At 40.1% G+C, this 21,341-nt stretch overlaps 1 protein-coding gene across 8 annotated transcripts in view; it reads left to right on the top strand.

Annotated features, from left to right (window-relative positions):
- Window positions 1-21,341, top strand: part of eps15l1 (epidermal growth factor receptor pathway substrate 15 like 1) — a 249,606-nt gene that overhangs the window by 136,700 nt on the left and 91,565 nt on the right. For all 8 annotated transcript variants that reach the window (XM_033046723.1, XM_033046721.1, XM_033046722.1 and 5 more), the window contains one exon: window positions 3,975-4,054. In XM_033046723.1, coding sequence (XP_032902614.1) covers window positions 3,975-4,054 — 80 coding nt within the window. The remainder of the gene's footprint in view (window positions 1-3,974; window positions 4,055-21,341) is intronic.

Below are 21,341 nucleotides of genomic sequence, written 5' to 3'. Positions count from 1 at the left end.
ATGTGCTGTTTTTTTAATGCTAAATTGTACTTTCACGCAACCATTGGTAATTCAAATAGTGTTGAGTGACATTTGGCAAAACAACTGGCTTCAGTTCACGGAGTGGTGAAACTGTTTAGCCCAGGCATTTCAGTGAAATTTTCAATTTCACTTCATGCTTCAGGTAGACCAAAGGTACATGGGTCAGGCCCACTCAAATATTAAGTTCTTTAGAAAAAGATCTGAAAAAAAATCCATAAATTTTCAATGAGTAAAATTAAAATTATGCTTCCTTTGGGCTATGGTGGGCCCCCTATGAGTTGGGTGGAGGGTTGGAAAAGCTAAAAGTGTCAAGCACTTAACTTGTATTACAAAATTCAGATTTCTCAGTTATTATTGCGCTATGTACGGGACACAAAAGCATTCTATTTTCTGAATGTATTTTTAGATAATCAGGATTTGATATATTCTCGTATCTGAAAACTCGTTTTCAAAGAACATTGGAGACTTGTATTAGCCCATTATAGTCAAGAGTCGTCATGAGTGTTTTATTGTCAATTCTTACTTGCTGCAGCACAACCAATATGTAAATGTAGTGCTCTGTGGACAGCATAATAAACACCAAAAAAGTTCAAAACTCTATGTATGTGTATGTATGTTTGGAGGTTGTAGTGTTTAATAGCCTGATGGTTAGATAGTTTGAATAGTATAAAGTCTGAAATTATAGGTATCTATATTCGTCAGTCCTTTTTACTTATCTTAAAGATTCTGCCTGATGTTCTCTTGCTCCCATGATTTCCTTCTTATGTGTCCACTAAGTTGTAAAACCAATAGACTTTAGCTAAATCAAATTCCTGAATTTATAACTGCTTATTTTTCCAGCAGTTAACCGGTTGCTTACCAGTGGTACCACACAAAGAATCAGAGTAACAAAGTTTCATTCTTCTAAACTCTGATCTGTTTTCTCTTATATGTATACATTCCAATGGCACTATGTTTAACATGGTTCCCAAGATACTCCTTTATTTCAGCAAGTTAGTTTTTAATTAAGTTAGGGTTTTACTTATTTCTCTGTTCCTTCCCTTTCCTCCCCAGTCTTTCATGCTGAATTCTAACCCATGCTGCAGGAACCCACATCTTATGGAATTTTCCATGCAAAATTACAGAAGTGTCACAGTGTAATAACAATGTTTTATATTTCAAGTATTTTCTTTTCTTTTGTGTGACAATACTGAACAGAATGGGGTGAACCTAAAGATACAACTAGATCATTGTGGGGAAACTGGAAGCTTTTAGTGTTGTCCAACCACTTAGCATGGTAGTCTTTGTTGTTCAATAACTAAAGTACAATGTCACTTATTCAAAATATGTAGAATCAGAGGCATGCCATTTTGCCTGTTGTACAATTGTTGCCGATTTGAAATTAAATTGTTGCCAATCTTTTACTCATTACAACCATCTGCATGAACCTTTGGTTCATTTAATATCAAACAAATATTTATATAATGGAGAAAGCACATACATTTGAATTATATTCCATTGTTACTTTAGTAAAGTATTAATGTTAGAATAATCTTTGAAAGATTAGAAAAGGTTTCAAGTTTATGAAATAGTGAGAATATGTGTAAGGTTAGTTTGTGCTTGTGCACCATTTGCTGCCTCCGTGCACTAAAAATACTTCTCTAGATTTTAAACAAGTTTCATGTGACTTCCCCTTAGACAACTGGGCTCCTTTCAGAGACTGGGTGTGCTGGGAACCTTTGATGATTGAAAGGGGTTCTTGAGTAAGCACAGTTAACTTATTTAAGCAATCACTTACTCTGTGCGATTTAAAGGAACTATTGTGGTTTTTCTGATCAGCTGAGGATCGAATAAGCAAACCCTGCACATTTTATAATGATGACATTCATTAATAGCTGAACTCCTTTCTCTTCCCACTCCTTTCCCCTCTCCCAGGGCTACAGCACATAATGTAGTTTCAATTTTCAAGGCATATGTTTTGACATTGTAATATATTGTTTGATTTTGTAGTTAAATAGTTAAAATATAGTAACTTACAAAGTAGAGTTGGTTGGTGCATGAGCATGGTAGTGCTGGTTGGATAGGAAAGGTTTAGAGGGATATGGGCCAAACGTGGTCAGGTGGGACAAACATAGATGGTGCTTCTTGTTTGGTATGGATAAGTTGGGCCGAAGGGTCTGTTTCCTTGCTGCATGACTAATGACAGCAAAATCAGAGCACTAATCGTGGAATTTAATTCCATTATTAATCGGTCATTTTTAGTCTTCTATTGATAATCATGAAACTGCTAGATTGTCATTTAAACCCTTCAAGTCCATCTTTAAGAGGAAATTTTTCAATCTTGCTCATTCTGGCATAAATGTGGCACAAAATCTATGGTAATGTGGGTGACTGCAAAATAGACTAGAAAATCAATCTGCCAAGGACAATTGGAATGTGCAATAACTGATGACCTTTGGGATGACTGCATCCAAAAAATGAACTAAAATACACGTGAAGAAATAGGTGAAGTGGTTTGACTATATTGATTCCTTCCAGTGCATACTTACCTTGTGAATCTCATGCTGCCTTACACATGCTACTTTTGTTAAGTATGGTGTCCATCTGCTACTAGCATCCTGGAAGCTCTGTAAACCTGTCATAAACTTATTTGGACAACCACATAAATTCCAAGGGAAACCGATATGTAGAGTAGGTTGTAAAGAGCTGAAGCTTCTCTGTGCCCAAAGGTGTAATTGAAGAGTGTGATGGAGTACTCTCCATATGTCTAGATAGCTGCAGAACAAAAACATTCAAAAGACATTTGGGAAAACAGCCTGAATGTTGATCTCAGCATCCACCGTTGTGAGTCAGATATAAAAATGAGACGGAGTACAGGAAGAAGATTGGGAACCTCGTGACCTGGTGTCGAGCCAACAACGTTTCAATGTCAGCAAGACAAAGGAGATAGTGATCGACTTCAGGAAGAGAAGTGATACACATACCCCGGTTTGCATTGACGGTGCCGAAGTAGAGTAAATAACTCCTGGACCATCCATATTGATGCAATGGCCAAGAAAGCACACCAACGCCTCCACTTCCTTTGGAGTTTGGCATGTCCCCAACAGCTCTCACCTACTTCTACAGATACCTTGTGGGATGTATTTTATCAGGATGCATCACAGCATGGTTTTGGAACAGCTCCATTCAATATTGCAGAGAATTGTGGACGCAGCCCAGACTGTCACACAAACCAACCTCCTTTCTCAGAAGGGTCTCGACCCGAAACGTCACCTATTCCTTTTCTCTAGGCTGTCTGACCTGCTGAGTTACCCCAGCTTTTTGTGTCTATCTTTCTTTCCATTTACTCCATTTTCACCTCAGGCTGCCTCGGCAATGCTGCCAGCATAATCGAGACTGAGTCACACCCTTGTAGCTCCCTCTCTCCCTTCTCACATCAGCCAAAAGGTATATAAGTATGAAAATGCATATTCTAGATTCAGGGACAGTTTCTTCCCAGCTGTTATCAGGCAACTGAACCATCCTATCAACAACTAAAGAGCAGTCCTAAGCTACGATCTACCTCATTGGAGACCCTTAGACAATCTTTATCGGACTTTACTGGACTTTATCTGCACAACCGTTGTTATTCATGTTATTCCCTTTATCATGTGTCTGTGGATGGCTCAATTGTAATCATGTATTGTCTTTCCGCTGACTGGTTAGCATGCGACAAAAGTTTTTCGGTACACGTGACAATAAACTGAATTCAACTCAATTCATAGGTTTCACTACGTACTTACGCTCGTTATTATGGTCTGGCTATCTGGTATAACTGATAATTCATTGTATTATTCTCTATTTATTCGGTATGTTGCCTTAATGTGACTATAAAGCTGCAGCAAGTAAGAATGCATATGACAATTAAACTTTTGACTCTTGAAATGAAGATGGGACTAACATTTTTTAAAATCCGTTTGTGTAAATACTTGCAGATCCTTTTGGAACGTTGGATCCTTTTGGAACCAGTGCCTTTGGGAGTGGAGGTTTCGCTGACTTCACCCAGATGTCTAAGGTAAACTATATGATGAACCATTAGTGCAATTATTTATATTCATATTTAAACAAGTGAATTTCCAGAGAAACTCAGAACATAGGGAATACTACTTAGGGTGCAACACCAATGCTGTTGGTTCAGGTACTGCGATCAATGTGAGACAATGTTAGACCTAATCCGAAGAAAAGAAGCTGAACATGTAAATAATGGTGTCTGAATAGGGGCAGGCCTGTTTTTCGGATGGGGATTGCTTAAAAATGAAATCAGCAGGCAATAAGGGCCACAACATATCACTGTTCCAAACATTAGGGAATATCCAAGGCATTGTTTCACAAGGCGAAAAACATTATAGTAGACATAGACATAGAAAATAGATGCAGGAACAGGCCTTTTGACTCCGTTAGCCCTAAGAGCTAAATCTAACTCTCTCTTGAAAACATCCAGTAGACGATTTCAGTTGAGACTAGACTAAAGGGGACCCGTTGGGTCCTATCCCCTCAACGCGCGATTGCGGGGGGCGACCTTCGGCGTCACACACACTAACCACCCCCACATCTCTCCTCCTCCCTCTTCACCCCCTCTCCCACCCCTCTCCCACCCCTCTCCTTCCCCTCTCTGCCCCCCTCTCCTACCAACCTCTTCATCCCACCCCCTCTCCTCACCCCCTCTCCATCCCCCCCTATACCCCTCCCTCTCCCCCCCTCCTTCCACCCCCCTCTCTCCCCCCCACTCTCTCTCTCTTTCTCTACTCCTGGGAGGGGATAGAGGGGGAGGGGGTAGAGGCAGCACCTACTCATCACTCGGGTGCTCCTCAGGTTCTCTCGGAAAACCCGAGCCGAGGCGCGAGCCTACTTCGTGTTCAGAGGCTCGAAAGTCTCGAAAGCGCCTTCGGAAGCCCGTCGGGATCTGCAGCCCATTTGCTCGTTCTTTCTGCGTCTTTTGAAGAACCAGTGACGTCACTCCTGGAAAACAGTGCCTAGCAGGCAGCGCATTGAAAATTCTGTGCAGCTTGCCGCGAAGAGCAAAGGCATTGTGACGTCATCAGCTCGCTTCAGCACGTTAAATTAAAAAAAGATCTCAGATTGGTGAACAATTTTAGTAAAAAACTCGGAAAATAATGAATCAAATTTTCAGATGAGGGGATTTTTGAAATCATGAGGTAAATCTCTACTGGAATATGTAAAAATGTCACCGTTACCGCGTCGGGATTTCGAGGAGATGTGAATCAAAGGAAAAGTTCAAGCAAGCAGCCCTACAAGTAAACATCCAAGATCAGAGTTTTATAATATAACTAAACTCAGTGGGACCCATTGGGTGGGCTGATCCCCCAACGCAATATTCCACCTCTCCACCAACTCCAATATTGGTGGCCAGTGGGGGGGGGCGGGGGCTTTCTGCAGCGCTAGTATGGATGTTGTGGGCTGGACTGGTTTCCAGAGGGCTAGTATGGACATTGTGGGCCGAATGGATTCTTGGGCTGGCGGTTCAGTCACTCAAGCCTGTTGTGTAGGCAGCTCACTCACGGCAGGTGGGCTGGCAGTTGACTCATGGCTATTCCTTGAAATTCAGAGCGGAGGGTGACTCTGAGTAAGATGGCCAAAAATCACAGCCGTACGTGGTAGCGTTTTTTCTAAAATCAATATAAACGCAAACAGGAAGTGGTCAAGATTAGACTTTTAATTATATATTATATAGAAGGCAAGGCAACTTTAATAAGGCAAGGCAACTTTAATTAGGCAAGGCAACTTTAATTAGGCAACACAGCTTTATCATTTCAAAACCAAAGGCAACACAGCTTTAGCATTTCCAAACCAAAGGCAACACAGCTTTAGCATTTCCAAACCAAAGGCAACACAGCTTTAGCATTTCCAAACCAAAGGCAACACAGCTTTAACATTTCTAAACTATATTTTCAAACTACATTAAGGACACTGACAGGTCAGTAAAACCACTCACAGTTTAGTCGACATGTGTTCAGTGTTATTCACAACTCAGACTGAGAGACATGACCCTCTCGCTCCTCCAACTTGCAGAGACTGACTGGGGAAGTCAACACTTCCGGGTTTTATAGTCCCTCCGGAAGGGGCGTGGCCTTCAGGAGAGAGACTCTCAACATTTTTTGAACACTAATAACTCTTTTATTTTTCATCAATGGGAAAAATCCTCTTGTCCTGCGCAGCGGAGGGGGACTGAGTAAGATGGCCAAAAATCACAGCCGTAAGTGGCAGCGTTTTTTCTAAATACAATATACAGAACAACAGGAAGTGGTCAAGATCATACTTTTAGTAGTATAGATAGATAGATAGATAGATAGATGGTGAAATTCTAGGGCATAATCGAATGAAAAGGTTTTAGATGTCAGAGGTATTAAAATCTTTGCTGATCATGGGTGAGGTGCCAAATGACTGGAAGTCAGCAAATGTGCATTTATTCAAGAAAGGTAACAGATATAAGCCAGATAATTATAATGTTAGTGGCAACGAAATAGTGAGGAAGGCAGTCTCAGGCTATGAATGATACTGATCAGTTGTTGCGTAGGGCAATGGCAGATGAAATTCAGTACTGATTAATCAGAGGTCTTGCAGTTTATGTCTGTCTAATAAGGGTAGAGGACATATCATGAATGGTAGAGCATTAAAGACTGTTGATGAACAAAGTGACCCTGGTATGAAAGTTCAAAGATTCCTAAAAGTGGCAGCATTGGGCAGTGAAGAATGCAATGGGATTATTACTTTCATTAGTCATGGCAGTGATATTAGAGCAGGGACGTCTAGATACTGCTGTATAAAACATTGGTTAGGCAACAGCAGAGGTATTGTGTACAGTTCTGGTCACCACACCATAAAAAAAGATATTGTCATGTACATCAATGATCTGGATGATGGTGTGGTAAATTGGATTAGTAAGTATGCAGATGATACTAAGATAGGTGGGGTTGTGGATAATGAAGTAGATTTTCAAAGTCAACAGAGAGATTTATGCCAGTTGGAAGAGTGGACTGAAAGATGGCAGATGGCAGTTTAATGCTGATAAGTGTGAGGTGCTACATCTTGGCAGGACAAATCAAAATAGGACGTACATGGTAAATGGTAGGGAATTGAAGAATGCAGGTGAACAGAGGGATCTGGGAATAACCGTGCACAGTTCCCTGAAAGTGGAATCTCATGTAGATAGGGTGGTAAAGAAAGCTTTTGGTGTGCTGGCCTTTATAAATCAGAGCATTGAGTATAGAAGTTGGGATGTAATGTTAAAATTGTACAAGGCATTGGTGAGGCCAATTCTGGAGTATGGGGTGCAATTTTGGTCGCCTAATTATAGGAAGGATGTCAACAAAATAGAGAGAGTACAGAGGAGATTTACTAGAATGTTGCCTGGGTTTCAGCAACTAAGTTACAGAGAGAGGTTGAACAAGTTAGGGCTTTATTCTTTGGAGCGCAGAAGGTTAAGGGGGGACTTGATAGAGGTCTTTAAAATAATGAGAGGGATAGACAGAGTTGACGTGGATAAGCTTTTCCCACTGAGAGTAGGGAAGATTCAAACAAGGGGACATGACTTGAGAATTAAGGGACAGAAGTTTAGGGGTAACATGAGGGGGAACTTCTTTACTCAGAGAGTGGTGGCTGTGTGGAATGAGCTTCCAGGGAAGGTGGTGGAGGCAGGTTCGTTTTTATCATTTAAAAATAAATTGGATAGTTATATGGACGGGAAAGGAATGGAGGGTTATGGTCTGAGCGCAGGTATATGGGACAAGGGGAGAATACGTGTTCGGCACGGACTAGAAGGGTCGAGATGGTCTATTTCCGTGCTGTAATTGTTATATGGTTATATGATTGCACTGGAAAAGGTGCGGAGGAGTTTCACCAGGATTTTATTTGGTATGGAAGTTTCAGTTGTAAGGAGACTGAATAGCCTAGGTTTGTTTTCCTTGGATTAAATGAGTCAAAGGTGGACCTATATGTACATAATTGATGAGGTATATAGGTAGGGTAGATGGTATGAAACCTTTCTCATGAGACAAACATCTGAAATTAAAAAGATCATGGGTTTAAGGAAGAGTAAGATGTTTAAGAGGGAACTGAGCACTTTTTTTCATCCAAGGGTGTTGCAATCTGGAGTATATTGCATGAGAAGCTGATGATACTCTCACATCATTCAACAAATATGTGGGTGAGCTTTTGATCTGTCTGACTATGACAAGAGTGGCTTATATGCATGCAAATTAATATCTTATATTTACCACACCCTGCAATCCCCAACCAACACCTTTGACTAAGAAAAGGGCAACATCTGTATTTGCAGCAGATGTGTTAGTGCATTCTCATGGGTACAATTATCCACCTTCTGTTGTGACAAAGTACTTACTGTTCTACTTGGTGCCTTGTCATAGTATCAGTAGGATGCGTGTATGTGTGGAAGGGGCAGAGAGATTCCACCTGTGCAGTTTTTCCACTGGAAAAGCAAAATCAGTTTGCAAAAGGAGGAAGTGATAAGGGCATCGAAACTAGAAAATCGGCAATATACTTCACACTGAATAAAAGAGTAATATCAATGGGTAGATGCTTCAGCTCCCATCTTGGACCAATCATAGGTTGAACAGGATTTTTTTAAATTGCAGAATGGTGAAAGTTGGTGGGTAGAAATTAAATACACACAAAGGTCAGCCAATGTTTAAACCATTAGAAAGAGGCTAAACCAAATGTATCTAGAAGATCAAATATTCAGAGTTTTACAAAGTTAAAGCTTTTGTCATTCTTTGGGAATTACAGCATTTGTATGCTGAAAAGATAAAAGGATGAAAAAGTTATTTTCAATCAGTCAAAGAAGATAACGAAAGGAAAAAAAAACAAAATGCTAGAGGAACACAGCGGGTCAGACAGCATCTGTGATGGGAATGGGCTGACGAACTTTCAGGGCGGGCCCCTTATTCAGTCTAATGTGGTAGTGGGATGTCTCCTTTTCACCTCTAGCCTTTGTCACTTACTCTTCCCACCTGCCCCCCCCCCCGCCATTGTATCCACCCATCTCCAGCCAGACTCTGCCTCATCCCCACCTCTCTTTTCCAGCTTTCTGCTCCCTACTCCATCAGTCTGAAGAAGGGTGAACTTCGGCCCAACTTGCCCACACTTGCTCTATAAGATCACCCCTCATCCTCCTGCACTCCAAGGAATAGAGACCCAGCCTACTCAACCTCTCCCTGTAGCTCAGATCTTCTAGTCCTGGCAACATCCTCGTAAATCTTCTCTGAACCCTTTCAAGCTTGACAACATGACTCCTATAACATGGTGCCCAGAACAGAACACAATTGGGTCCTAGCCCAAAACATTTTGTCCTTTCCCTGCACACATGGTGCCTGACCTGCTGAGTTCCTCCAGTATGCTGTTTGTTGCTCAAGATTCCAGCATCTGCAATTTCTTGTGTCTCCAAGATTAAGAGAAGATATCAGGAATTTGGTGCAGTAAAGTTTATTACAACAGTTGTAACTTGGAGATACCTATTTGAAATCATAATCAAAAGATGATGTTATGATTATCCATCTACAGACAATGGTCGACCTGAATCTATAATTACTCGTAAAATAAAAATTGATCATGTTTCACACAGAGTGGTGAACCTCTGGAATTCTCTGCCACAGAAGGTAGTTCATTGTCTATATTTAAGAGGGAGTTAGATGTGGCCCTTGTGGCTAAAGGGATCAGGGGGTATGGAGAGAAGGCAGGTACGGGATACTGAGTTGGATGATCAGCCATGATCATATTGAATGGCGGTGCAGGCTCGAAGGGCTGAATGGCCTACTCCTGCACCTAATTTCTATGTTTGTATGTACAATTAAAATCAAATGTCAAATTAAAGTAGAGTTAATACAACATTTTCAGTCGGTAGAGGCAGAGTGGCTGTCTCCTGTGCTATAAAATCTTTATTTTCAATTTCTTAATATGCAGGAAACTTTGGGATTTAGCTGCTTAAATTTTCAATTTGAAATATATTCAATTTGATATAATCAAATTTAATTATTAAATATATTCAAATTGAAAAATATTCAACTTGAATTTTGAAAATACATTCTTTAAAATTACTCACCACTACCACATTAGACTGAATAAAGGGCCCGCCCTGAAATATACTGGTGGTGACTATTTCACACTATTTCACTGAATACTTTCTTCAAGGCTTGACACCATTGCTGTTTTTGTATCATATTTGGAGTACCTTACATATAAACGTATCAGCAGTGCTATCAATTTTACATGTCAAGAAGTGGTTTTCTGTTCTTGTACAAGCTTTAATTAGTTTAAGGTAAATATTTTTCTGAACAGGTTATTAGAATAAATATTTATGAAGATTTTCCCAGGAAATCTTAATTTTACAACTATAGTATCTGTAATTCTTTTTGGGGCAGAACCACTCTCTTTCTAGAGACATTGCCCTATTACAAGTCTTATTTGTTTCAGTGGAGATCTGTGATTGTGTTGTGAAATCCAAATACCATTTGAGCTGATGTGGTTATCAATGACATTACTGCATTTTAATTCTGTGAGTAACAACCTTGATTTTCTACTGCACTGTTCCATAACGGAGGTAGTGGTAAATGTCACAAGGTGATGCATTGCAACCTGTCCCCCGAAGCAGAGTGTTTTAAATTAGGAATCTGAATAGGTTAGTTATGTAAATCTCAGTTACTTATTGTCCATTATGGAAGAGAGAATATTTTGCAAGACTTCTGTCTCTTTAACATTCTTCCTCTTCTTCTTAGGGAGTCCCTCGGGGTCAAGTATGATATGCTTCCACTACAGTTCTGTGGGTCCTGAGGTGACCTATGAGCTCTATGCGACAGGGTGGGTGGGTGTGTTCATTAGTCTATTGCACGCTCCTTCTGCTGATTGCATATGGTCTCCGAATGCTCCCAGTGCAAAGACTGAGTATTTTCCGGAATGCTGCTGTTTCATTTTGAGCAGTCATGGGAGGTTCTGATATCAGTGGTGATTGAAATTTTTTTTCAAAGAAGGCTTTGAGAATGTTCTTGAAACTTTATCTTTGACCAGCTATGAATTTCTTGTTGTGACAGAGTAGAGTATTTGTTAAAGGAGTCTGGTATTAAGTATATAATGATATGTGTCCTCTGGAACTCATTGATTGTGATTGGAGCCTCAATGTTGGGGATATTGGCCTGTATTGCATATTGAGATCCTTGCCTATGCTATCACTAGATTTGGGGGATTTTGTGGAAGCAATATTTATGGTATTTTTCCAATGTTTTGCTGTTCTTTCCTCAAGGTGTTCTTATCTCCGATGCACACATGAAAGTGGCAATTCACTGCATCTAAGGTCTGTGAACACTCTTCTCCAGAAGAGAGAAAGAAGTGTATGCTCTTGTTGTGGAGAGAGCCATCAATTTCATCATCAATATTTAGCCTTAAGCAGAGGTGGAACCATGGACGTGTGAAGTGATCCATAGCTCATGATGGTGTAGTGAGGGAGACTCTGTTATAGGGGTAACTTGGTTTAGTGAAGAGCATTCACCATGTGTACTTTTGTGTGAGATCTAACTTGGTGTACACTTTGGTGAAATAATGATTTGGCAGCTGGTTTACCAGTGTGACCAAAATTGGAGCGATCTTGTTCTGGGCTACATTCTGCTCTGGAACTGTCTTTGGTGGATCTGTGATTAGGATCATGGTTTGCATGTTTACATGGTGCAGTTGGAGGACTGTGACATATTTTTGACGACTGTAAAATTTGAGAAGTATCTTTTAATGATCCCTTTTATTTGAAAGGGCCGAAAGCTTATGTAAGGTCAAATATATTGTGGCCAATGATTAATGCCACTCCCTGCTTTTGGCCGTTTATAGGATCTCAAGCATATAAAAACATAGCTACTGTCATTTCATGTAAACATCTAAGGGTTACAACACTTACCAGTTGTTAACAGCATAGTAAATATGTAAAATAAAGCAGGATTCTTGATATCTCCAGTTTTTATTCAAATGTGCAAATATTTTTTGGTGAAAGTGAAAATTCAGGATAGTTAAAGTACATCAGATCGCCTGCAGAAATTGATCTGCATACCTAATTGTAGTATTCAGCTACTGTCACAAATATTGAATTGATGTGTGTCATTGGAAACTTAACACTGTAATGACTGAACTGTTGTTTTTGTTGCTCAGATCCCGCTACTTATTCAGATTGTGTCTACATCTGCTGCATTACCGAAATGCCTGATTTGTGCAGGAGATTTTAAAAATCTCATTCTTGAGTGAAACCCTCTCCTTGTTTCATCTGTTCACGTTTCTGTAACTTTTCAGAGATCTCTGTATACCTCTAAGTTTGGCATCTTTTGCAATATCTTCACCTCTCTATTGGTGACTGCTTTCGACCAACTTTGACAACATTTCCTCATATCACTACTTTTCAATAGTTTATGTACGGGTAATTACAATTTAATAAAGTGCTGTGGAGGTTTTGGATGTTTTACATTTAAAAGCCCTGAATGTAGGTTGTAGTCTCCACATATGTACTTTTACAAGAAGCCAGATTTTTATTCTGATTCTCTTTTCTGCCCATTCCTCCTTTGAATGTTTAGGGTAATTGTATCCCCAATTGAGATCTGTTCACTTTAAATGTATATACTGATAATCTGTGCTCCAGGTCTGTGGCTAATACATACACCACATTGGCATTACTGTTTGTTTATTTTGTAAAAGGTTATTGAGTATGGGGAAAATTCATACAAATTGTCAAAAATTAAACCCGTCTTCCTCTAATAAATTCAATCAAGTAAGACAATGAATTTGGAACCCTCTTCAATCTCATTGAAATTATTTATAAGAAAATAAGCAGCATAATTCAACATTCAGACAAAATAACTTGTATCTGTTATGAAATTAATTAATCACTATTCTCAGTATACAAGTCTGATTTCCTTTGGCATTAATCTTGGCAACATATTGTTTACTCCATTGACCAGTTCCCCCATGATTTGTTTTAGATTGTGGGTCTTAATCATCTCTTATATTTATTAATATCATCCCTTTATTCATTTCTACATGTCCTCTTCAGCAGAATTGTATAGCACTACTATTAACTGTGGTTTAATTGATGTGCTACAAGATCATTAACTTGTTACTGTTCAGATTATATGTTCCCCAATGTTCCCAATATTAACTGTTGTATTTTTTGTTAATAGTGACTAAATTTATAGATAATGGTATCAAGCTGCACTTTGGAGACGAACACATATTTGAGGCTGCCGCTTCAAGTGTTATACAAATGTTCAGTGGGAATAAAAAAAAATATTTCGGAGAAGAGCAATAGATTTTATTCTTGGCAACTCCATCAATATTTGTACTCAACTAACTTCACTTTAAAAATAATAATCCTTATCACATGGCTGACGTGTCGAGTTTCCTATATGTAGAATGCGTTGGCTTTACTTGAAATCATGAAAGATAGCGTAGAAAGTCAAATTTTTACATCATTATGGAAGATAATAATTTAGCATGTTGAGGTAATTGCCAATTTATAACGTTAACTCTTTTCGTGGCCTTGGATCCATGTCTCTGGCAATAAATACTAGTGGACCAATGTATGGCCAATATCATCACTACTGACCAATGGATGGTCAATATCATCTATTTAAAATAAACTTTGGTTAGTAAGGATGTGTCCATTTTTAATTGCCAACCAAGTTGGTAATTGTTGCTTTTTGAGGGTGAGAAATTCACACAACACCCTTTGGTTAGGGAAGTGTTTTCTAACCTCTCTCCTGAATAGTTTGGTTTTAATTTTTATTCTCTTGTCCTACATTTCATAATTATGTGGATACCATTTCTCTCTCTCAACTTCGCTTAAAGTCCTAAAAAATGATCTGTCTTTTCCCATATTTCAGAAAAAGTAAACTGATTTTATCAACACCACTCATAATATCACATGTAACTCTTATTTTGGTGAATTTAGGCTAAACATTTCTGACAGGTCAATATATTCCCCTCTTAAGTTGTAGTGCTTGGATGTGAGAGCCTTAGCCCAGATGTAATTTATTTAGGGCATTGTATAGTTTATAATACAGCAATGTTGTTCCTCATCATGTTTTAACCCTTTGGCAATCATGGAGAAAAAAGGAATTCATGTTTCAGATTGATGATCTTTCATCAGAACGCAGGAATGGTTATTGACGTGAAGGGTTAGTTTTCTTTGCAGCTGCTGCCTGATTGCCATCTCCACAATTTCCGAATTTTGTTTCAAATTTTCAGCATCTGCAATATTTTGTGTGACTTTTTATGGAATTGTTTTAATCAGACCATCAGTTTTCATGTTAAGTCAAATTTATTGTCATATGCGCAACTACAATGAGATACATGGACAATGAAACTCTTGCTTGCAGCTGCATCGCAGCCACATACAAAAAATGCATAAATTACACATAAATTCTATAAAACTATAAAAATAAACAGACTACTAAAAAAGGCTATTCGTGTAAAAATATGCAGATTAATAACCAAGATTTAAAAAAATAGTGCAAGAGCTGGTCCACAGTGTTCCATTGCCAATGTTGGATTAGGGTTTTGCAGGTCAGTTCAAAAACCTGATCGTAGTAGAAAAGTAGTAGTTTGTTACTTCGAGATTTTGCACCTCCTGTCCAATGATAGTGGAAGAGGCGTGGCCTAGATGTTGAGGATCTTTGATGTCTGGTATATTCGGTGAAATAACAGATCTCTTTAAACATCTAAGAAAGTAGAGGGCACTGGTGCATCTTCTATGTGATTACATCTTTGTGCTGGACCAGGACAAGTCACACGAGATGTTAACACCCAGGACCTTGAAGCTGCTAAGTCTCTTCACCATCGACCCACCAATGAAAATTGTCTGTCTAAATGGAACTCTAAATACTTTATCCTTCAGTGCTCAGAGATTTACACTATATAAAAAAAGTACCCTGTCTCCCATTTTGTTTAGATTTAGCTACTTGTCATTGTATTGCGTCATCAAAGTCATTAATAAATATAGTGCATAGTTAAAACCCCAGCACAGATCCTTGCAAGTGCTAATCACTTTCTTACAACTTGTGTACACTACTAACTATTTGCATTGTCTTTAAACCAATTGTTTAAACAAGACAGTTTGCCACACCATCATTGTTGAGATCAAGTACAAATATCACAGCAATTATATTCTATTATTCAGCACTACATTTGGACTTTTTAGATTCAGAATAGTTCTTAAAGCACAAAACTAGGCATTTATGTGGCATGTGGAACAGCTACGTAGGTGCCAAGTAGTACAGATTTTACGTATTTCGTACGGAAATGCAACACGAATACAGAAATACAAATTTGCATTGTTAAGTACGGATTTTCTTTTTAAACAACCATGGATAATCGTTACAACGAGTCGCCGCTGCACCGGCCATGTTGCAGCAAAATCGCCTTGGAGTTTTACATTTTTAAAAGGCTCGGGTTTAATGAGTACTGCAGAAAGATTGGAGTCGTTTATCACTTGATTCAACTGAGACGAAAACGATTTGTTAACTGCCACTGTCAGCACTTGTTAACAGCCAGTAGTTAACACGTACTTATACATGTGTCACCAATACATCTATCTGCATTCCTCAGTAAATATAATTGTGTTTTGATCAAGTATTAATGACGCCGCGTTCCTTTCAATAAAATTCACGGGAGAATTTCTTAAAACTCACTGTCATTAAGGGTTCCGGACCGCGAGCACGGGCTTCTTCCAGGTGTGCAGGTACAGTCATTCACTCACGTTATTTTTAAGAAGTAAATGCAGATGCTGGAACAATCGAAGGTGGCCAAAAATGCTGAAGAAACTCAGCGGGTGAGGCAGCATAAACAAAAATGCTGGAGAAATTCAGCGCGTAAGACAAAAATGCTGGAAAAACTCAGCTTGTGAGGCAAAAATGCTGGAGAATCTTAGCGGGTGAGACAAAAATGCTGGAGAAACTCAGGGGGTGAGACAAAAAAGCTGGAGAAACTCAGCGGGTGAGGCAGCATCTCACCCGCTGAGTTTCTCCAGCATTTTTGTCTCACCCGCTGAGTTTCTCCAGAGTTTTTGTCTCACCCACTGACTTTCTCCAGCATTTTTGTCCACCCACATTATTTAGTAATTTGTACATTTAGGGATGTTATCTGAATTTTAAAAAATTAAGTTTACATGTGTTGTTTTCTCTCTCTCCTTCAAGGTTAGTTCTTCTGTTTGCCTTTATTTGCTTCAGTTTTATTCAGTGTTATTTATCACGTCGTGGTTGTAGCTTTTGAATGATTTAAACATATCGGATTTTTAAAATTAATATAAATTCATAGCACCGCCCGGCTATCTTTTACTACTTGACTAGAGCATCATGAGGATGCTCAGATTATCTTATAATGCGGTCATTGTACCGAGCGCTAAATCCCTTCAGTTGTACCTGCAACTGAATTCCGATTTCCGATTTTTTTGTTTTCCTATTTGTCAATGTTTTATTGCCCGATATTTTGGCAGCCAATCAACCGCTGTCTCTAAGGGGGTTGCGTCCAATCTCCGACCAGCTTCCCTTAAAATTCCCGCCCAATCAACAAATCGGTCTCTACCCGTCCAATCAGCCGCTGTCTCCAAGGGCATTGTGTCCAATCACATAATGCGCTGGTCACTCGGTGGCCAATCAGACACAGTCTCCGAGGGGCGTTGCGACCAATCACCGACCAGCTTCCTTAACGGAAGTAGACGATGGCTGCAGCCAACACAGAGAGAGAGAGAGAGAGAGAGATACAAGAAAGCAGCTATGACATATAATACACAATAAACTGTATTACATATATACAATAAACAAGTTATGCATTCTTGTACTCTTACATGGGTATGACCGCACATTAAATGATTTAAAAAAATTCAGCCAAATGGCACCCCGTAAAAATACTGATTTCCTCAGCAAAATACTGATTTTCAGGTACTAGAATACTGAAATGCTCTGACATAACTTGGCAGCTCTGCATCTATGACAACAGAATTGTATTCTACAACAGCCTAGCAAAGTTTCATCATGTGTAAGCAGTGAAAATAGTCCACCATGAATTGAGCTAAATGATCTCGCAACCAAATAATCAGATGAAAGATCTGCAGTGCTGCAACATCTCGTATGGAATGGGGATGGGTTGTTGAACATCCAATAAGGAAAGGAATCACCCAAGAACATTGCTTTCCTCAAAGTTGGTGGAGCTTTAATAAATGAGACAAAAGAAAAGGCTGAAACATTTGAAAAAGTGTTGAAAAGAATGACATTTTGCCTTTCTCCTGAGGCCTTATCATCATAGTCTTACCTTTAGTCAATTTAATTCAATCTATGTGATATTTTTAAAAAATGGACAAGAGCATTGTATACTGCAAAGGCCATGGGATTAGACAACATCCCAGCTGCATTGAAGAAGTCATTCTGCAGATCTCATCATGCCTCCAACCATGTTGCACAGCTACGTCGATGGTATCCACTCTACCTTGTGGAAAGTTGCTCAGGTATGTTCCTTCCAAAGAAAGCAAAACATGCTGATTTGTTTAGTCAGTTGCTTAAAAAACTTCATTCAATCTTTGCCTTGAGTATATTGAACTGCTTTGCCTCTATAGCTGTCTAAGAATTGAAAAGGTTTAGGATTCTCTGAGAGAAGTAAATTCACCTTGTCTCTTCCTTAAACTCAGCAACTATGAACCTTAATTGTAGGTTATTTCAGGTATCTACTCATGTAAATCCCTTCATAATCTTAAATGTTTCAGAAGATTCATGGAGTTATATTGCAAAGAAACAGGCCCTTCAGCCCAACCAGTTTATGCAGACGAAGATGCAAATCCCATTTGCCTGTATTTGGCCCTTATCTCTGTAAACCTTTCTACAGCATTTTTGAAGAGGTACACAGGTATGAAATGTTTCGAGGGATATGAGCCGAACACAGGTAAATGAGACTAGGTAGGGCATCTTGGTCAGCATGGACGTTGGGCCAAAGAACCTGTTTCCATGCCCCTATCCATGTATCCATCCAAATGTCTTTTAAATGTTGTAATTATACCAGCCTCTACCAAACCTCATGGCAACTCATTCCATATATTCACCAGCGTTGTGGAAAAACCTGCTGCTCAGATCTCTTTTAAATCTTTCCTCTTTTATTTTAAATCTGTGTCCTCCAGTTTTAGACTGGACTCTCCTACTCTGGGGAAAAAGACTGTGACCATCTATCTATATCTCTAATATAATTTACTAAACCTCTCAGGGTGATGATTTCGTTGGTATCATTTAAAAATAAATTGGATAGGCATATGGATGAGAAGGGAATGGAGGGTTATGGTATGAGTGCAGGCAGGTGGGACTAAGGGAAAATAATTGTTCGGCACGGACTTGTAGGGCCGAGATGGCCTGTTTCCGTGCTGTAATTGTTATATGGTTATATGGCCACCCCTCAGCCTCTATTCTCCAGGGAAAACAGTTCCAGCTGATCCACTCTCTACAAATAACTCAACACATCCTGTCCAGGTAACATTCCTGTGAATCTGTTGTGCATCCTTTCTAGCTTAATCTCAAACTTCCGACAGCATGGCAACCAGAACTGCACACAAGATTCCAATTACAATTAAAACACAAAGTACTTGTGCTATAACTCCAGGATAAGCACTAAACTAAGAAAACCAAGCCCAAAACCAATGTACTATCTAAATACACCAACTTACAATAAATGACTCCATATGTGAAAATAAATCGGCTAGCTACATATTAATTCTCCTTAAAAAAAATATATAATCCTGTAGATGCAACTGTACCTAACTACCTACCTACCTCCCCCTTCCCCCCCCTCCCTCTCCTCCGCCAGGTCCCCACCTACCGATTGTTTGAGATTCTGCGATGATGGGAGTACATCATAAATAGCCCTTATAAGGACCCGCCTCCATATACCACAGGTCCCTCCAGCTAAACAACCTCTTTTCTACGCTTTTTCAGTTCATCCACTGTCCCTGCTTAACCTGAGTTACTGCCCTTACACATCTTACTGTTTCCTTCTGACGATGTACCAGCTCTACAACCAATAGTACAAGTGGTATTACCTCCAGGTCTGCCCATCCTGCTCAATCGTACGATGAATTATTCATCCATAGAATCAAACTAAATGAACTTTCTCTTGCTGCCACCATTGCAAGTCAATTCCCTCTTAAATTAAGGATACAAGTAATTTTCACAATAGTCCAGATATTGTCTCAACAACGCCCTGTACAATTTCGGCAAGATGTCCCTTCTTTATTTTTAATCCGTACTTTTGCAATACATGGAATCATAGAGTGATACAGTGTGGAAACAGGCCCTTCGGCTCAACTTGCCACACCAGTCAACATGTCCCAGCTACACTAGTCCCGCCTGGCTGCGTTTGTCCCATATCTCCCCCAAACCTGTCCTCTCCATGTACCTGTCTAAACTGCTTCTTAAATGTTGTGATAGTCCCAGCCTCAACTATCTCTGACAGCTTGTTCCATACACCCACCATCCTTTGTGTGAAAAAGTTACACCTCAGATTCCTATTAAATCTTTCTACCTTAAACCTATGTCCTCTGGTCCTCGATTCACCTACTCTGGGCAAGAGACTCTGCATCTACCCGACCTATTCCTCTCATGATTTTATACACCTCTATAAGATCATCCTTCATCCTCCTGTGCTCCTGGGAATAGGGTCCTAGCCTACTCAACCTCTTCCTATAGGCAACAATCGTCTCTGCCCCTATCCAGCATGACAACATTTTTCCTATAACGTGGTGACCAGAACTGAACACAATACTCTAAATGTGTTCAGTTCTCACTAAAGTCTTGTACAACTGCAACATGACCTCCCAACTTTGATATTCAGTACTCTGACTGATGAAGGACAATGTACCAAAAACCTTTTTGACCACCTTTTCCACCCGTGACTCCACCTTCAAGGAACAATGCACTTGTACTCTTAAATCCCTCTGCTCTCCCCAGAGCCCTACCATTCACTGTGTAGGTCCTGCCCATGTTAGACTTCCCAAAATGCAACACCTCACATTTCTCTGTATTAAATTCCATCAACCATTCCTAAGCCCAGCTGGCCAATCGATCAAGATCCTGCTGCAATTTTTCACAACCATTTTCATTATCTGCAAAACCACTTTTGTATCATCAGCATTCTATTTACCTACCCGATTACGTGCTGTGTTATATGCTGAAATTAGTCCAGAGCCCTCTGCACTGCAGGATTCTGCAGTATCCCCATTTAAATAGTGTTTTGCTTTTCTATTCTTATGCCCCTGTCCCACTTAGACGATTTTTTCGGCAACTACAGGCGACTAGGCTGTTTTCATATGGTCACGAGGTGATGCCTGTATGGCCGTGAGTAGTCTCAAGTCGCCTGAAGAGTCATAACGTTTTTCTAGTCGCCGTTGGATTTTAAAATGTTCAAAACTTTTCGGCGACTGAGCTTGACGTAGCATGTCTTCTCCTGTCGTAGGTGCTGTCGTAGGTTGTCGCCAGGATGACGCAGGCTGTCGCCAGGTGACATTGGCTGTCACCGGGTGCTGACTGGTGAATTCCATTGCCGACTACCTACGTCAACTGGCGAGAGGTACCGGCGACTGAATTGTCTTCAGTTCTCTTCAGTTGTCGCCGACGGGGACGTAGGTTGACTTCGGTTGTTGTAGGTGTCGCCTGTATGATCGTGGGTGTGGTCGTAGGTGGACGTCCTAAGTCGCGAAGATTGGGTCGCCGGTTGTCGGTAGCTTGCCGTAGCTTGATGTCGACTAGGTGTTAGGTTGTCGTAGACATTGTTGTAGGGGAGGTCCAGTCGCCACTTTTTCGGCGTCCTGCTACGACTGACAGTCGCCGGCAGTCGTGGAAAAAATTGCCTAAGTGGGACAGGACATGTAGATCTGCTGTACCAAATACTAACACACATATGTTGCACACCACTCGGAACTATAATCCAGTCCAGGATTTACCTTACAGTCACCATATATTACTAACGCTTTCAGCCACGAGTCTGTTAGTTGGGATGTAGTCACAGTGGTGACTACTTGCAGTGTAACTTTACTATGTGCTAATAAACTTGTTGGACCGTTGCTTGGAGTGTTCTTTATCAGCTCTACATGGTGTCAGAATTGGGATATGAACCCACGCCTCCAATTGGAGACCACACTTGGCAAAATCATGGGATCTGAAGCTATCCAACAAGCCAAGCGGTTCCACTATGCCCCGGCTGTGATGGTTGACGACAATGTGGTGATCGCCCCTGAAGAGACTATGGACGACCCAGTCTGTTTAATGAACAAGTTC

This window comes from Amblyraja radiata, chromosome 29 (genome assembly GCF_010909765.2).
Source record: "Amblyraja radiata isolate CabotCenter1 chromosome 29, sAmbRad1.1.pri, whole genome shotgun sequence".
In the NCBI taxonomy this organism is placed as follows: Eukaryota; Metazoa; Chordata; class Chondrichthyes; order Rajiformes; family Rajidae; genus Amblyraja; species Amblyraja radiata.
Note: the sequence above shows the minus strand (reverse complement) of the source record. Positions and strands in the feature narration are given on the sequence as shown.